Below are 17,885 nucleotides of genomic sequence, written 5' to 3' on the forward strand. Positions count from 1 at the left end.
TCAACATGAATTGTTTAAAATATAGTGGGCAATATTAACAAAAAAAATATTCAGTAAAAAATCTGTTAGTTAGAATGTAAGTAAAGTACCTTAATACATTTGTGAAACTCCTTGAGGAAAGTAAGCCTGTAACATGTTTGAAGACAATTGCATTATTTTATTTAAATAATATCCTTTAAATATTCAGTGAACTTCCCATAATTTGGTTACTGAGAAAACAAAACAGTAAGATATGCAAGTTGCGGGTAGATCCATCATTGACCTCTGAGCTCCTAGAAGATTGCGAGGCCAAAGCATTACATGTAACAGTAAGTTACATACAAGTCATTCAGTGAAGTTGCTCTAGCCGCATTTCCTCGATGTAAGACGACTGGTGATGGCGATGGCGTGAGGCAAAGTCTGCATTTTCTTCAGTCAACTGCCTTGTTTCCATGCCGACCAAACTCAGTGATGGGGTCATCACCATCTGGTCTCTGAGAGATGCCTTTCGCCTGAGGGAAAACATTACAATGTGAAAAATGTGACATGAGTCACATTTGTCTGCATACATTTTTAGGAACTTGAGGAATTAATACAATTAAATAAATAGAGTGCCAATTTTCTTAAAAACCTTCCAATGGTGCCAAGCGACAACTTTAGGCACGATAAAATGCTGAATTGAGCTGCAGTTCCTGTAGAATGAAAGATTGTTGAATCAAAAACAATGGCGAGAACAAGCTCTTTAAATCAAATTGCCATATTCCAAACCGAGCCAACCAACTGGCAATTGCGACAACATAATCACGACTGTGAATTAGTTTGTGTATAAAGCCAGTGTGTTTAAACCTGCACTATGTTACGTCTGTTTTGTTAGCTGCTACAACAACAACAACAAAGTGAAATCTTGAGCAAGGGGGAGGAAATGTAGTAATGACCTCCCGGTAGTCCAGGACTTGTTTTCCCAATGTAAAGGAAGAGCATCAAAGCCACCATTATATTTGCCAGGGCATAGACCCACTGGATAACAAACATTATGAGGACGGAGCACACCGCCTGGAAGAGAGGAGTAATACGTTTACCGACATTGGACTGATTATATAAATCATGTGAATGGTAATGTTTGAAACTACTTACCAGAAGTAATCCAAGATACTGATATAATACTGCCGTACATATGTACTGCAGATAGGACACTGTTCTCTACCATTTCACTTACACCAATCAGAGCAACCCAGGGGTTGCAGAAGATTCCATACGACGAATCAGGCGTGGCTCCGATGTCCGGACCCTGGGGATTGAGCTTAAACACAGCTCCTTGGAAAGATTTGAGAATAGGTTAGGATTACTTGATTAAATGTCACATCAAAAACAACGGGCCATCCATGCCATGAAGCCGGTCACCTGTGTTTGGATTCTGAGGGCAAGCCATCAGGTCCTGCTGACCAAGGGATGGTTTCTGAGCGGCTTCCACCTGTGGAGCCCTTGGTAGAGGTACAGGCCCAGCGATCGCGTCCTCTGCGCACCCGTTCTCCGCCTCCGAAGCCCCACGGGGCGGCTCCTCGATGCGGGAGAGGTTAGCGCTTTGGTCCAAGCTGAAGCTCTCCAACAGGGTCTGTTTGGCCCCGTCTCTGGCTGTCCTGCTCTTCTCCGCGCTGCTGCTGCTGCTGCTGCTGGGCGCTGGTGCCGTCCCCTCGTCGCTCTCCACCTTGAGGTTCCCGTTGGCGTCGAGGGAGAAGATCCGATCCATGTCCTGGGTGAATTCCAGCAGGGTTCCTTTCCCGGCGGCGGGACCCCGGATCCCGGAGCCGTAGTTCTGGTGGTGGACCTCCAGAAGAGGCTTGAGGTGGAGCCGCTTGGCCGGCGGCAGGGCGTCCGCCTGGGCCTCGGCGGGCAGCCGGCGGCAGGCCATGGCCACGCTGAAGTAGGCGTAGTCGACGAAGCTGTAGGTGAGCAGGAAGTTGATGGTGACGATGGGAGCCAGCACGTTGACCTGGCCGATGAAGATGAGGGCCATGGTCACCACGGTGGTGAGGCATATGGCCGCCACGGGGGTCCTGTCGGGCCCTCTCTGTCAGAGCCAGGGATGGACCATGGATTTATATGAGGAAAGACACGTTTGTGTTAGTTGTGGTAAGTATGTTGGGCTTAATGTGTTCCCATTTTTGACTGCAGTCACCCATGGCAAAAAAAATAAAGTGCCCCAATTTATTTATTTTTATTCTAATTAATATAATTTACTTCACACATGTGCAAGGCGCTCCCTACTGCATCCCTCTCCGTCATGACATTCATTAGAGGAATAAATATCTCTGTAAAAAACACTGGTATCATTATATTTCAGCATAGATTAATTATATGAAAATAAAATAGTACATGAAAAATTGTGCTTCCCCCCAGTCTTTTAAAAAACATTAATAGCACATAATAACTTTTCAGCTTAAGTAAACCTTTCCATTTCAAGAAGAAATAGCAGTTTGCTGTGGAGCTAAACTAGCATCAACTCTGAGACTGGCTACCCTCCAGGGCTCACCAGGGCTGGGCCCTGCCTGCCTCCCTTCCTGCGTTTGTTCTGGAGCTTTGATTTGGCCCAAGATGTCTGGGGCCTCATTCCAAGCCCAATTAGAGAGGTCAGGACTAGACTGCTTCTACGGGAGGTAACAGGGAAACCGGGAGAGGGTTTTGTGTGTGTGACGTGCCAGTGTTATGTGCCTGTGTGTGTGCCTGTGTGTGTGTGTGTGCTTATGTCCGTGTGCGTGCATGTGTTATATGAGGTATGGGGGGAGTGGTTTAGCAAAAGTCATGGCTGTGATGATGCAATCAGTTCCTTCCATTCTGTGAAGTTGAGTCAACTACTCTATAATTAGTCAGTCCACTCACCCTTTCTCCAGTATTTCCACCCACCACACCCCACTTTACATCCAGCCTCCAAGGCAACACTGATCCATTAAGGCTCCCACGTTGGATGTGGAGGTTGACAGCGTTACATAAAGAACAAAACTACGTAACACAATCCATCATAGATTAGATCATGATGTCCCCCTTTAAAAAACATTTTGAAGTGCGTTATGTGTAACAACTATCTGCACACACATTTAGTTTTCATATCAAAGTATTTCATCTTCAATCTGATATCTATAAATAATAGCTTTAGTTCAATTCGGTATATTGTACCACCTTAGTGTAGTGTATCTATGTATCAAATCATTAGTTTGTTTATATATGTTTTGGTTGTTTTTTTTCCATTCTCTATTTTGACAACCAAGTTCCTATGTCAGGAATGATCTCCCTGGGGAATAATAAAGCCCTTAAATCTCCCGGGTAGAAGGACCCAGCCAACCACCCACCCTGCGTCCCAGGAAGGCCAGGGCCGGGATGACCCTCTCCTGGGCGATGCACTGGAGGATCCGGGGTGCGCCATACAGGCTGCCCATGCAGGAAGCCAGGGAGGAGACGTAGAGGCCCAGCAGAAAGAGGAAACCCACCAAAGAGACCTGCAGGAAGAGGGAAAACAAACAAGTGAGGGGGTGGGAGAGGAAGAGTCAACACCCTGTCCAGCGTGGCCTCGGCCAGACCAAACAACCTCTCCGAAGCGACACAGGAACAGAGAACCTTCATCTGGGAGAAACCATTTTTCATCGGCTGCAAATTGAGATCCGACACAATGGTATTGACCTGCATGCATCACGCCCGCTCGGCCGGGCCATTGTTTCAGGAAACGCATTCGTGCACATATTGAAGCACAAATCCTCCACCGATAGCATTGGCCCTAGCTAATGTGTTGAACTCTCTCAGGATGTAGGAACAAGCAGAGAAAGGAGATTTGAATAGACATTTATGGTGTCCGGTGTGTGTGTGTTGCCTCATGATTGTAGCCCTGCTAAACCCCACTGAGATATGTGATGGCTGGCTACATTAGCTGCGGCTGTTGTGAAGGACTCAACAGTATCAGTGGACCCAGACCATAGAAGGCCCATCAACTTCTCCCTGAAAACTTTTCACATCCGCAAAATGAATGAGGATCAATGAGTTAGGCATCTCAAATTATCAGTCTCAGTGGCCCATAATAAACCACACCAAAACTTGGCTGAAAACACACACCAAAATCTGAAAAGGACACAACTTTGGCTATCTGAAAAGGACACAACTAACCGTAGGTGTCTATTTAACCTATAGCATCAAACATGTGGCTGAATATCATCTTCACCTTCACACTGTGGCCTAATTGTTAGACAATCAGGCCTAGCAACACCTGCATCTTAACTTTTTAGGAACCCTCAAGATTATGCCTATAAAAACAAGAGTCAGGTGACAGTCTTTTATTTATAAATTGTAAACTTCCAGCACCAATTTCCCCCAATAAACAAAGTCCATGAAGTTTCATTATGACATTGGAGACAAGAAGACGAGGGAATGAGGGTTACCTTCTCTGCGATTAAGAAGTCATCACGCAGCACCTCTCTGGTGCAGATGGCCCCCAATAGGAAGACAAACACCAGGTACAGGAACCAACTGTGTGTCACCAGAGGTGGTCATTGGTTAATGGCTATTCACTTCACTATTGGATTTGGTACAAAATGGAGATCTCAGAGATGGATTTGGTACAAAATGGAGATCTCAGAGATGGATTTGGTACAAAATGGAGATCTCAGAGATGGATTTGGTACAAAATGGCAACAGAGCAGCAAAAACATCTGACTCCCAGTCCCCCATGTCTCCCTCCTAATCCCAAACAAGTAGCTTAGTCTAAATACACAATGTCTTTGTTCTTGGGTGTTTGTGTTGCCATTGGTCTGGACAGAGACTCCAGCTCTGTAAGACACTGTGTTTAGATGCTTTATCTAGTACCAAAACAGGGACCTACGAAGTGAAGACAGCTGCCAACGTTCCCACAGGGATGCTGCGCTCTGGCCGCTGGAGGTCTGAGCTCATGTTGAACCCTGCCATTACGCCTACACACACAGACACACCCACACAATTTTAAAGTTTTTTTTTTTTTTTAATCCTGCATCAGAAATGTGCATATTATAAGTGTAAACAAAATAAGCCTAACTAATTGTATTGTATTTCTTGCATCCAGAACCTTTTGAACAGACTGATATCGTTCATATATCAGACTGATATATGAAAAAAATGATATCAGAGATGGTGTGTTTCTTGAAATAGCCCTAGTAGAGATCACCCTAATCATAGGAGGAGTTGTGATTACCCTTACCCTAGGAAAAGAAGATCTACATTTAAGCCTATAGGATATTAGAGATCACCCTGACCCTGGGACATCTAGAGCTCAACATAACCCAAGAACAAGTAGAGAGCATCCTAACCCTAGGATGAGTAGAGACCACCTTATCCCTAGGACAAGCAGGGACCACCCTAATCCTAGAACAATGGTGCTAATACTGACCTGTGGCGGCGGGAAAGAAGACCCCAAACACGGTGAAGAAGTTCTCCCCTGGGCTATAATCGGGCATAGTGTTATTACTGAGCAGCTCTGGCGTGTATCCGATAAAACCGTGCCCTGAAAGAGAAACAAGTTCATGGTTAGGAATGGATTCATCCAAGAACCAAACTAAAATGCTTCCATGAACGAATGCTCATGTATTCGGTAAATACCAGACTCTGATGGTATGTTATAGAAGTGAGCGAGAATTTAATGAATATGGGGATGACGTTTTCATTGTGAGAGCATTATTCACCTCCCTTATTCCAAGCGAGGCCATGAATGCTGGACATACAGACGGTTGCACTGGGACTCAAACAGGTGCTATGAGAAAGTGTTTGCTCCAGTGAGAGTGGACAGCTGGAAATGAAGACAGTAGGCCCACGTTCCAATGTGTGTGTGTGTGTGTGTGTGTGTGTGTGTGTGTGTGTGTGTGTGTGTGTGTGTGTGTGTGTGTGTGTGTGTGTGTGTGTGTGACCAGGACATTAATCCTACAGAGGCTATTTTCAGTGGGGGCCATTTTAGATCAGCAGCCAAATATTTGAGCCCTACCTAAGTTAAAACACTGGCTACTTCCCCCCTTGGTTATCTTGCGATGGGAAAGAATGTGTTCTCACAGATTAATGACATGTTTATCCAAAAGGAAGTTGCCGCCCTTTTTCTGAAGTTGTGCTGCTTCCAAGGCTAACAAAAAAGACAGCAGCAAAAAAGAACCCTAACCAGAACTTGAGGTCCAAGCATTTCTCTTGAGCAGTACCTTTAAGTACGGTTTTAAATTCCAAATTCAATAAAGTCTTGTACATGTTGTGAACCAAAGGGAACACCCTCTATCCAAACAATAAGAATATAACATAGCTTTAGCAGCTGCAGTGCAGTGTGCATTCCCCACCCAGAGAGGGTGTGTGTGTGTGTGTGTGTGTGTGTGAGACTTAAACATGAAAACTGCATTTAAGGTCCGACATGATTTCAGAATGCAATTGCTGTCATGATTTACACAGGGAGTAGATTGCACACAAATAATGCATAACAAATAACCATGTATCAAAACAATGGGGAAAATAGTTTATTTAAATTAGTTCAAGGAATCTTGGTTAAGTAAAAAATGCAAATGTATTCATAGAAAGTAGACTAGATGAATACCTAATTTAAGATTGAATAATGCATCTGATACGTAATATGTCCCATCTCCAACAACTGCTTATTCAAATTGTATTATTTTAATGTTTTTCATTTTTGAATGTCCAAGTATATATCAACCTGTGAAAACGAATAAAAACTTGCAAATAATTTTTACAAACACCACTGAGCATACACATCACAGAACCCAATAACCCCGAGGGCTTTTGACATCCCTTTACTGTTACAGTGACAGCCAGAGGCCATGTGGCTATCTCTGGCCCAGCGACACTTGGCCCAGGGCTCGAGTCCCCGCATATTCCCTTTGTCGCGGCCTGAATGTGGCTGGGTGGCAGTCAACAGCCTGCGCTCCCGTGACCCGTGACGAAGCACATCAAGGCTTTTCCGCTCCACCGGGGGACAGAGTTCAGAGGAAGTGACAGAGCGAGTCTAAGTGAGATCCACGTACACAGGGAGGGTGGCTTAAGGATACGATCCAATTCAATACTTTAAGGTTCAAAGCCGTCCCCGCTGAATTGACTGCCACAAACCACTTTCTTTTATCTTCCCCCCCACCCCCCTGTCTAATAATGACCTCTTGGGCGTTGCTAAGTGTTGGTTACGGTTCGGTGGTTTTGGTCTGGTCCCATGACGTGAGCACAGAATCAGCAAATGCAACTGAACAGTACTTAATCAAGATTGTTTTCTTACTATTGTCATTTTGGTTGTTTTGATTTATTTCGAGGTCATTGTGGTTTTTATTGTGGTTTCTTACCTCGTGTATACGCAACCCCATTACATTTTTGTGATAGAGTGAATTATTTTTTTTTTTTATCCAAGAGCTTGTGGAAACTCAATAAATATCTAATACGCATTGATGTGGTTAGTTACTTCCCCTTAAAATAATCTTTACACACGCAGCCTGAGTATCGGCTGGGAAACCTGATGTGAGGGGAGGGAAGCACAAAAAAAAGAAGGGAGAGATGAAACATCTGTAATTCTATTTGTCCATTGCTATGCTGTTCTCTCATAATAAAAAAAAAAAAAGCCGATACTTTGAAGGCACACTCAGCGACCCTGGACAGCTACAGCAGGGTCACGGGACCACAGGAAGGCCTCGTCATGATCACTCTAACGCTCGGTATGGGAGACGGAGACCAGACCCTCGGCAAGGACAGCTCCACCTTGCTTGTGAGGTTCTAACTAGTAGAGCTTATCGCGATCTTAGGCAAACCATTAAAAAAAAGGTACAGACACGAGATAGAGCCAACGATAATAGTTTTATGGCCAGAGAATGCTTTGGCCGCGCTGTGGCTATCCTCGTGTTCGATTAGAGGTGTCATTGTGTGTGGCGAGTGTATGTTGCTAACCAGTCTCCTCTGGCAGGAACCCAGCCTTTGTGCCCCTATAGGCGTTGGCTGGCGAGGCCGTGCCCACTGGTTAAGTTAAGGGACTTTACTGGCGACGTGCCAATGATGAGGTCACTACAAAGCATGCCGCCGCTTTTAATTTGAAAAATGCAGAGAACTCCTGCACCTCCGCCCCAAACCACAGTCCTGTAAAATGTGTGTGTGTGTGTGTGTGTGTGTGTGTGTGTGTGTGTGTGTGTGTGTGTGTGTGTGTGTGTGTGTGTGTGTGTGTGTGTGTGTGTGTGTGTGTGTGTGTGTGTGTGGACAGAATTAAGTTTAATCATGCCTAATCTGACAGCATCCCAGTATTGATACCGTGAGCGAAAGAAAAGGCCGCTACTATGCAAAACACACTGCTCTTCCTCCTGGACAGGAAATTGATAATCGTTGAGCACAGGAAATGTGGAGGAAGATTTCCTGACAGCAAGCATAACAAGAAAAGAAACATCCGACCTCACAAAAAGATATGTACAAAGCATTTTAAGGACAAAATAAACCATTTAATTGACAATTTCACTTCATAGTGAAGAGGTCTTTCGTCAATATTTCATATCCTGTGTAAGGTAGGCAGCCTCATTTTAACCGGACAAAATTGATCAATCAGGCATTAAACAATAATAATAAAATAAATTAGGCTTATGTAAATGTATTTGTAAGTTACTGGGCTCTTGGCCGAACTCAAGCCAACACTGCCACCTACTGGTTGACACCGAAAAAAAAGTGAGAAGTCTTATCAGAGCGAGATGCACTTGCAACCGAAAGGTTGCTAGTTCTATCCCCAGCTCCTCCTAGCTGAGTGTTGATGTGTCCCTGAGCAAGACACTTAACCCTAACTGCTCCTGACGAGCTGGCTGTCGCCTTGCATGGTTGACTCTGCCGTCGGTGTGTCAATGTGTGTATAAACCGATGTAAGTCGCTTTGGATAAAAGCGTTTGCTAAATGCCCTAATTGTAACTGTAATTGAGGTGTCATTCTGTCCTTAGGGACTGAGCACTGACAAACCAACGTATTGGTATAGTGAGTTGAATAACCCTTTTTAGGTTGCTATAGCATTCTCTTACAACCTTCCCGCCCTTGGTGTAGGAGCGATTGTGTGAGCGAGTATGTATCCGTGCGTGCGTGTATGCGTTTGTGCGTGCATAATGACGTTTACCTGCCCCCGTCACCCTACCTGGGTCCAAGTGCGTGAAGGTGCCGACGACAAAGTCCAGCGTGGCCACGGCCAGAACGGCCAGCAGCAGCAGCTGCAGGCGGACGATCCACTTGACCCCGGCCAGGTTGATGCCCAGCAGGCCCAGCAGCACGGCCACAGACATGCCCCTCACCGCCCACTGGCTCTGGAGGCCCAGCAGCTCGGCCACAGACTCAGAGAAGCCCGTGATGTACATGGCTCCGGCCACACACTGCCAAGGCAATGCATTCAAATGCATTTACAAAAAAAGATTAGCACTTTAAAAATAGGACAATGGGTGAATAAACCATCACAAGCGTCTCTCCTGGCTTCACCAAAGCATGAGTAACCGATAGCATTTGATGACTTCCTTGTACTGATAACCCAAGCGCCCCTGACATGAACAATGGCGGAATACAAGGAAGTCTTTTTGACATATGATGTTGGTAATAAATATTTTAGTGAAGCCAGGGGAGACGTTCTCGAGGCTTCGATCACTGACACCGGTGTTGAAGATTGAATTAAATCGCCAGACAGTATATTATGTTTACCGTCTAATCTGTTTTGATCCCCCTGCCTGCCAAACATCCGTCTTTATACCCCGCTACTCTTGAGTAGTTCATCGAACAATGCGTGTGTTCACCTTCATCCCGTTTTCCTCCTCCTCCCTCAAAGACCTCCGTCTCCAAACCCAAATGGCCCTTTTTTGTCCCACTGCCCAACAACAGATCCCCCCCCCACAGACCAGACAACAGGTCTGCCTGTGGTCAAGGTCTGTCCCCTGCCAGATCCCCGTCTGGCAGGGGAGCGCACTCTTTAAAAGTACACACACACACACACACACACTAACTCACACACTAACTCAAATCAAACCTCACCTGTCCGAACACGTAGAGCAGGCCCACCGTGCCGCCCACCCGGCCCCCCAGGACGGTGGAGATCATGGAATAGACGCCGCCGCTTCCCACGCCACAGCGCTCGGATACGCCGATGCCCGACATCACGGTCACCAGGGCAACCAGCACCACCGAGGAGACGAGGACAACGCCGAGCATCACTCCTGTGTTGCCCTGAAGGACACCGTGGGGTGGGGTCGTCACAACACACAAGACACCGGTTAACTGCCTGTCACTGTCATGAATCCTCCACGCTTAGGGTCCGCACCGTTTGAGTATGCGTTCACGGGAAGATGCTTATGATCGCCAAAAGCCAACACTGGAAAAACTGTCCCGAGAAGTTTGTCATAATAATAACACTAATACTTAAACTAATAATCTTTATAGTTTATTATAGATTATTAAGCTTATTATTATTTATTTTTTTAAAACAAGGGTAACAAAGTGTTTTAACAAAGAATAAAGATCCAATACAAGTCTATGTAGAATACATAGTAAAATAATACAGTAAATACAAACCTTAAAAAGCAGAAAAGAGCAGCATCAATCTGAAGCCCACCAGCCGTAAAAGCGGGTTCGTACTTGAGGTTTTCAATCCGATATTCACGGTGTATACTTACAACCAGGTAGCCGGTGCGTAGGAAGAGCACTACGCCGAAGATGTTGATCATACAGGTGGTGAAGACGCCGTCCCAGGTGCCGAACAGCACGGGCTCCCAGACGAACACCTGGACCTTCCACCACGGGTGGCTGGGCCTTGGACACCCCTGGCCAGCCACCACCATGGGAAAACAAACAATGGTTGAACACAGAGCGATTTATATCACGTGGCTCCCGTTTTGTCATGATATTAGCAGTGCCATTTAGATCCTCAAATCTATCCTCCTTTTAGTAATGCCCTGGCAACTCATTTTCATACCGACTGTAAATGTAGACCCTCACACCTTTCCAACTTTATCTGATTTCCCTCTTTGCAGAAACACCAATTGTCACAGACATGACAGTAACAATCATTATTCCCTGTTATGTATTATGTTGTAAATGTATGCTCTTTGTGTCTTTTGTTGTTGTTTGGTTTGTGCTTTTGTTCTCTGGCTGTTTGCTTCTGTCTTGATTATCTTGTCTGTATGTCTGGAAAGTTTTTGGTGCATTTTGTTCAGGACCCCATCGAAAACGAGAAGGTACATCTCAAGGGTTAATCCTTATAAAATAATTTCATCAGTAATGGCTATTTATGAGTGGAGACGATTAAAGGTTAGCTTATGTAAAGACTGTTTAGTCATTAAATATTTAGTGACATTAGGCCTAGTAGAGCTATTCAGTCACCTTTATGGATTAAGATATAAATCGAGCCGAAAACAGAAGAAAATGGGTGAAATGAAAGTTAAGTCATAAACAGTAACATGTCTCAGTAAACAGCAGTACCCCCAGGTTTCAGTAGATGGCGGTCTACCTGTGCCTCTTCATGGAACAGATCGCGGACGTGTCTGTTGTTTATGCTGTTGGAGGTGGACGCTTCACCATTCGTCTTCCCCATTGCAGCGCTCCTCTTGTCACTCCTGTCCATTGTTATCCCACCTAAAGGAATAACTCATTACATTTCCGAAGCAAATGTCAGCCAGTTTCCTCCATTCACCACACGGCGCACGTCAAGATCCAATTCAGGCTAATTGATTCCCTAAACTATGAATGAAACAGCCAAAACAAGTTTAAATATAATTTTCCAAGTTACATTTTAGTTACTTTAAAACATCTAATACGTCCGATTCATTATATCTAATGGTTACTATTTGAAACTCACTTGCAGATCGTTCAAACAGGTCCGTATTCTACACGGATGCGCCAGGTGTGCTGAGGTGAGAGGCTATAAATGCACGTCTGTCCCTGAAGAAGCCCGGACCTTGAGCAATATTATAATTCACAGGACAGTTTAAATAGTGTGAACGTACATGAACAGACAAACTAAAATGATTTAAACATCGTTTTTAGATACTAGAATTAAGATTTAACGATTAAAGATGCTGGTATTAAGCTTTATCATCGTTTAAACTGCTCTGGATGAGTTTAAAGTCATAGCCGAGGAGGCCCCTTACCTTCTGGAATGCAGACCGCCATTAAAAAGGCCACCACTAGAAAACAATCAGCAGAAAGGGACGGCTTCGTGAGATACCTTTGGTTCCGTCAGTCCCAGCTGCTTGTCGAAACGCCAACAGGCCGCGTGCTGTTCCCTTATTGTTCCAGGATGTGTGTTGGCGTCATCGAGGTTTGTTAGCTTTGGCAGGTGTTCCAGTGGGCAGACTTGGCAGTCTACCATTATTCGTTTATCGGGATTACAAAGAAGCATGCGACCTCGGAGTTATTCGTCCGTTTTTTTTTTTATAAACCACGAGTTTGAGGAGATTCGGGGCTCAGCAGGGATGACTTTTTGGGGGCCGGCCTGGGGAATCCTTTCTTCCGGATAATGTTAAAGCTACTTATTATCTATGGCACTTTACATACATTTATTAAATTACATTATAAAATATTCCATGTGTTCCTCAAAATGCGTTACAACCGCCACCATGTGATAGGATAGGATAGGATTTTATTTGTCGTCATTGCACGAGAGCAACTAAATTACCAGTTACATTCCGTCCAAGAAACATAAAAGACAGTGTGGGGAGACAGGACGGAGAGACTGTCAGGCGCTCGTTTGATAAGAAACATGCTGCCCTCTTTAGAAAATAAAATAAAAAGCTAAACAAGAGGGTAATGAGGGAAAAAAAAAGTGAATACCTAAACTATGCTCCTCTAAGGGGGGAACAGTGTAGGGATTAGCAAAAAACACCTCAGCACATAAGCAGTATATCAAGAACATCACAAACACATGTGGGAGGGGGGAAGGGTATCGGGGAGGGGAGGTGTCACAGCTCAGACCCCGGGAGGAGGACGCAGCCAACGGGCGCATCGCATCACTCACGGCGTACTGAACTGTAACGAGGGACGGAGAGGGGGAGGAGTCCAGTAGGCGGAGAGTCCAGGGGGTGTGTGTTATCTGTCTTGTGTGTGTGTGAGCCCAAGGACTCCATCCATCGTGATGCTGTAGTACCAGTTAAATGTACTTTAACTGGTTAACACACACACACACACACACACACACACACACACACACACACACACACACATACACGTTTTTGCTACATCATGAGGACCTCAATTTAGTCCTGACTGGGTGGTGCCCGATGGGGACACCGCTTTCTAAATGAGATACAGGCTTGGTTTTAACTCACAATTTTTTGTAGATTTTTTTAATTCCCAAAACTCAAGTCTAGTATCAAATATTCTCAAATTTAGAAAGCTTACTTTTTGTCAGGTTTTTCTATCCCCGTGGGGACGCTCCCATTGTGTCTTATCTCAAACAACCACCAGGTGGCACTGTCAAGGGCGGACCAGGGGCCCTTAATGAGGCACGCGAGTTCACTGTCCAATTAAATCTCCTTTGTAGCCCCCATCCGTCAACTGTCGAAGGTAGTGTGCACTGCGCATCCATAGGAACACAAGACTGGTGGGCCATCGGTGTTTACATCAAAAGCTAGATTTATCACACAGCATACACCGTATGGGTCACGTTGATTGAGTTGAAAGTTGATAGATTGAGAGATAAAGTGTAGATATTCAGAGATAAATATCTGGTGTTGGATGTTTTGTGTGTTTATTCAAATTCGATGAGAAAACGTTTTGATTCAAAGTATTATTGAAAGTTTGCAATGACTGGTGTTTGTTTGCTTTTGTTTGGACATTGCAAACTTTCAATGAAGCTTTGAATTTTTTTTTTGTCATGCATCATAATATATTCATTGACTGATGATTGGTCTTTTAGGGAAAATTAAGCATTTTCAGATAATGTAGGAAATTACATCACAATAAGCAAATATACCAATATATTGGTATGTTTGCAGGCACTGGCGAAACCATTTCTATTGCAGAGGCGTCTGTTTTCCTTAAATCAATTGTGAATAGTCATTTGACCAACACATTCAAACAATCTTTACCCGCCCAAGCCAGCATTTCCTGAGAGAAACAACAGGGGTGGGGGAGGGGCATGGTCACGGTGGGGACCGTAAAAGTCAGGATCTGTGTGATATAGCAGTTATTACTGAGACTGGGTGGAAAGATTACATACTCTGTAGAGATGAAATTACTCAAAATAAATTAAATTAAAAAGGTGAATATAAATAGAAAAATAAACAAACAGAATCACGTTCTTAGTATTACCAATGTCTTATTTGAGAGAAAACCGCAGAGGTGGGGTAACAGCAGATTCACGGTGGGGACTGTAAAAGTCAGGATATGTGTAATGTCAGTTGAGACCCCGTTTGTGACTGAGACCCCGTTTGTCCCCAATACACTTTTGTGTTTCTGGGGGTGGTCCCGGTAGTTACGAGAGAAGACAAAAAGTTACGAGAGAAATACACATTAACTGTTTGTTATCTCATAAGCGGCGTGGTGCCGGCTCCTTTGACCTTTTGACCCCAGACTTCTAGAACGTATGAAAATATCTTCCCGGTGGCGTAACGGGCAAACAAGGTGTCCTTTGACATCTACGTTTCGAGGCGATTGCAACAGTGCCACACATGATCATATTTGAATATGTTTCGGGGTAGTAATTAGCTGTCGATTTTGGAGGCCTTTATCAATAATGACCAGCTATAGATTTGCTTCCCGATGGAGATTTTTGACAAATTACATGTTATTTAGCATCTACACGTTAAGCTGAATCCAATGAGATCAAGCTCGCCCTCTTGCCACACCGGGATCATGTCGTAGACCATAGGTGTACCATGTAAAATACATTGTAAAATACATGTTACAATTTGCTAGAGTGTCATGCTTGGTGTCATTGGACTCAGCTCAACGTGTAGATGCTAAATAACATGTCATTTGTCACAAATTTCTATCGGGAAGCAAATCAATAGTTGCTCATTATTGATTAAGGCCTCCAATTTCGACAGCTAATTACTACCATTAAACATGTTCGGATATGCTCATGTGTGGCACCGTTGCAATCGCCTGGAAGCGTAGATGTTAAAGGACACCTTGTTTGCCCTGTTACTCCACCGGGAAGATATTTACATTCGTTCTAGAAGTCTGGGGTCAAAAGGTCAAAAGGAGCCGGCACCACGCAGCTTATGAGATAACAAACAGTTAATGTGTGTTTCTCTCGGAACTTTTTGTCATTATTAAAGAGAGGCCTGATTCTCAGATATGCATGTTGGATGGCTACGATGTAGGTCTAGAGAGAGAGAGAGAGAGAGAGAGAGAGAGAGAGAGAGAGAGAGAGAGAGAGAGAGAGAGAGAGAGAGAGAGAGAGAGAGAGAGAGAGAGAGAGAGAGAGAGAGAGAGAGAGAGAGAGAGAGAGAGAGAGAGAGAGAGAGAGAGAGAGAGAGAGAATGGACTGCATTTATACAGCGCTTTTCTAAACGGTGGCCACTCAAAGCATTATTGAAAGTTTGCAATGACTGATGTTTGTTTGCTTATTTTGTACATTGCAAACCTTCAATGAAGCTTTGAAAAAAAAGTCATGACTCATAATATTAATTTACTGATGATTGGTCTACATAATAACAGATTTGAGGGAAAATTAAGCTTTTTCAGATAATGTAGGAAATTACATCACAATAAGCAAATATACCAATATATTGGTATGTTTGCAGGCACTGGCGAAACCATTTCTATTGCAGAGGCGTCTGTTTTCCTTAAATCAATTGTGAAGTCATTTGACCAACACATTCAAACAATCTTTACCAGCCCAAGCCAGCATCTCCTGAGAGAAACAACAGGGGTGGGGGAGGGGCATGGTCACGGTGGGGACCGTAAAAGTCAGGATCTGTGTGATATAGCAGTTATTACTGAGACTGGGTGGAAAGATGACATACTCTGTAGAGCTGAAATTACTCAACTTAAATTAAAAAGGTGAATATAAATAGAAAAATAACAAACAGAATCACGTTCTTAGTATTACCAATGTATTATTTTAGAGAAAACAGCAGAGGTGGGGTAACAGCAGATTCACGGTGGGGACTGTAAAAGTCAGGATATGTGTAATGTCAGTTGAGACCCGGTTTGTGACTGAAACCCCGTTTGTCCCCAATACACTTTTGTGTTTCTGGGGGTGGGGGAGGGGCATGGTCACAGTAGTTACGAGAGAAGACAAAAAGTTACGAGAGAAATACACATTAACTGTTTGTTATCTCATAAGCGGCGTGGTGCCGGCTCCTTTTGACCTTTTGACCCCAGACTTCTAGAACGTATGAAAATATCTTCCCGGTGGCGTAACGGAGCAAACAGGGTGTCCTTTGACATCTACGGCTCGAGGCGATTGCAACAGTGCCACACATGATCATATTTGAATATGTTTCGGGGTAGTAATTAGCTGTCGATTTTGGAGGCCTTTATCAATAATGACCAGCTATAGATTTGCTTCCCGATGGAGATTTTTGACAAATTACATGTTATTTAGCATCTACACGTTGAGCTGAATCCAATGAGATCAAGCTCGCCCTCTTGCCACACCGAGATCATGTCGTAGACCATAGGTGTACCATGTAAAATACATGTAAAATACATGTGACAATTTGCTAGAGGGTCATGCTTGGTGTCATTGGACTCAGCTCAACGTGTAGATGCTAAATAACATGTCATTTGTCACAAATTTCTATCGGGAAGCAAATCAATAGTTGCTCATTATTGATTAAGGCCTCCAATTTCGACAGCTAATTACTACCATTAAACATGTTCGGATATGCTCATGTGTGGCACCGTTGCAATCGCCTGGAAGCGTAGATGTTAAAGGACACATTGTTTGCCCTGTTACTCCACCGGGAAGATATTTACATTCGTTCTAGAAGTCTGGGGTCAAAAGGTCAAAAGGAGCCGGCACCACGCAGCTTATGAGATAACAAACAGTTAATGTGTGTTTCTCTCGGAACTTTTTGTCATTATTAAAGAGAGGCCTGATTCTCAGATATGCATGTTGGATGGCTACGATGTAGGTCTAGAGAGAGAGAGAGAGAGAGAGAGAGAGAGAGAGAGAGAGAGAGAGAGAGAGAGAGAGAGAGAGAGAGAGAGAGAGAGAGAGAGAGAGAGAGAGAGAGAGAGAGAGAGAGAGAGAGAGAGAGAGAGAGAGAATGGACTGCATTTATACAGCGCTTTTCTAAACGGTGGCCACTCAAAGCATTATTGAAAGTTTGCAATGACTGATGTTTGTTTGCTTATTTTTGTACATTGCAAACCTTCAATGAAGCTTTGAAAAAAAAGTCATGACTCATAATATTAATTTACTGATGATTGGTCTACATAATAACAGATTTGAGGAAAATTAAGCTTTTTCAGATAATGTAGGAAATTACATCACAATAAGCAAATATACCAATATATTGGTATGTTTGCAGGCACTGGCGAAACCATTTCTATTGCAGAGGCGTCTGTTTTCTTAAATCAATTGTGAAGTCATTTGACCAACACATTCAAACAATCTTTACCAGCCCAAGCCAGCATCTCCTGAGAGAAACAACAGGGGTGGGGGAGGGGCATGGTCACGGGTGGGGACCGTAAAAGTCAGGATCTGTGTGATATAGCAGTTATTACTGAGACTGGGTGGAAAGATGACATACTCTGTAGAGCTGAAATTACTCAACTTAAATTAAAAAGGTGAATATAAATAGAAAAATAACAAACAGAATCACGTTCTTAGTATTACCAATGTATTATTTTAGAGAAAACAGCAGAGGTGGGGTAACAGCAGATTCACGGTGGGGACTGTAAAAGTCAGGATATGTGTAATGTCAGTTGAGACCCGGTTTGTGACTGAAACCCCGTTTGTCCCCAATACACTTTTG

The 17,885-nt window shown here is 43.9% G+C and overlaps 1 protein-coding gene across 6 annotated transcripts; it reads right to left on the reverse strand.

The window, feature by feature from the left end:
• Positions 1-22: 22 nt before the first annotated feature.
• Positions 23-12,985, reverse strand: slc12a8 (solute carrier family 12 member 8). Of its 6 annotated transcripts, none has more exons than XM_060039756.1 (15): positions 12,629-12,983; positions 11,810-12,315; positions 11,462-11,586; positions 10,629-10,775; positions 9,991-10,182; positions 9,113-9,344; positions 5,381-5,494; positions 4,841-4,928; positions 4,401-4,488; positions 3,324-3,470; positions 1,381-2,047; positions 1,196-1,293; positions 915-1,032; positions 611-671; positions 23-491 (listed from the first exon to the last, which is right to left on the reverse strand). In XM_060039756.1, exons 3-15 carry the CDS (start codon positions 11,573-11,575, stop codon positions 329-331), a joined length of 2,229 nt encoding a protein of 742 aa, XP_059895739.1. In that variant the 5' UTR covers positions 11,576-11,586; positions 11,810-12,315; positions 12,629-12,983; the 3' UTR covers positions 23-328. The 6 variants fall into 6 exon arrangements, with proteins under 6 accessions (XP_059895739.1, XP_059895738.1, XP_059895740.1 ...); XM_060039755.1 differs by having other exon boundaries at positions 11,810-12,481; positions 12,522-12,983; XM_060039757.1 differs by having other exon boundaries at positions 11,810-11,908; positions 12,179-12,983.
• Positions 12,986-17,885: the final 4,900 nt, after the last annotated feature.

This window comes from Gadus macrocephalus, chromosome 20, assembly GCF_031168955.1.
Source record: "Gadus macrocephalus chromosome 20, ASM3116895v1".
NCBI lineage: Eukaryota > Metazoa > Chordata > Actinopteri > Gadiformes > Gadidae > Gadus > Gadus macrocephalus.

Coding starts and splice junctions, on each gene's coding strand:
- slc12a8 (XM_060039756.1), bottom strand. CDS start 11,575: ATGGACAGGAGTGACAAGAGGAGCGCTGCAATGGGGAAGACGAATGGT. Junction 1,033..1,195: donor CCTGGGTTGCTCTGATTGGT/GTAAGTGAAATG, acceptor CCTCTCTTCCAG/GCGGTGTGCTCCGTCCTCAT. Junction 492..610: donor TCGCTTGGCACCATTGGAAG/GTTTTTAAGAAA, acceptor GTTTTCCCTCAG/GCGAAAGGCATCTCTCAGAG.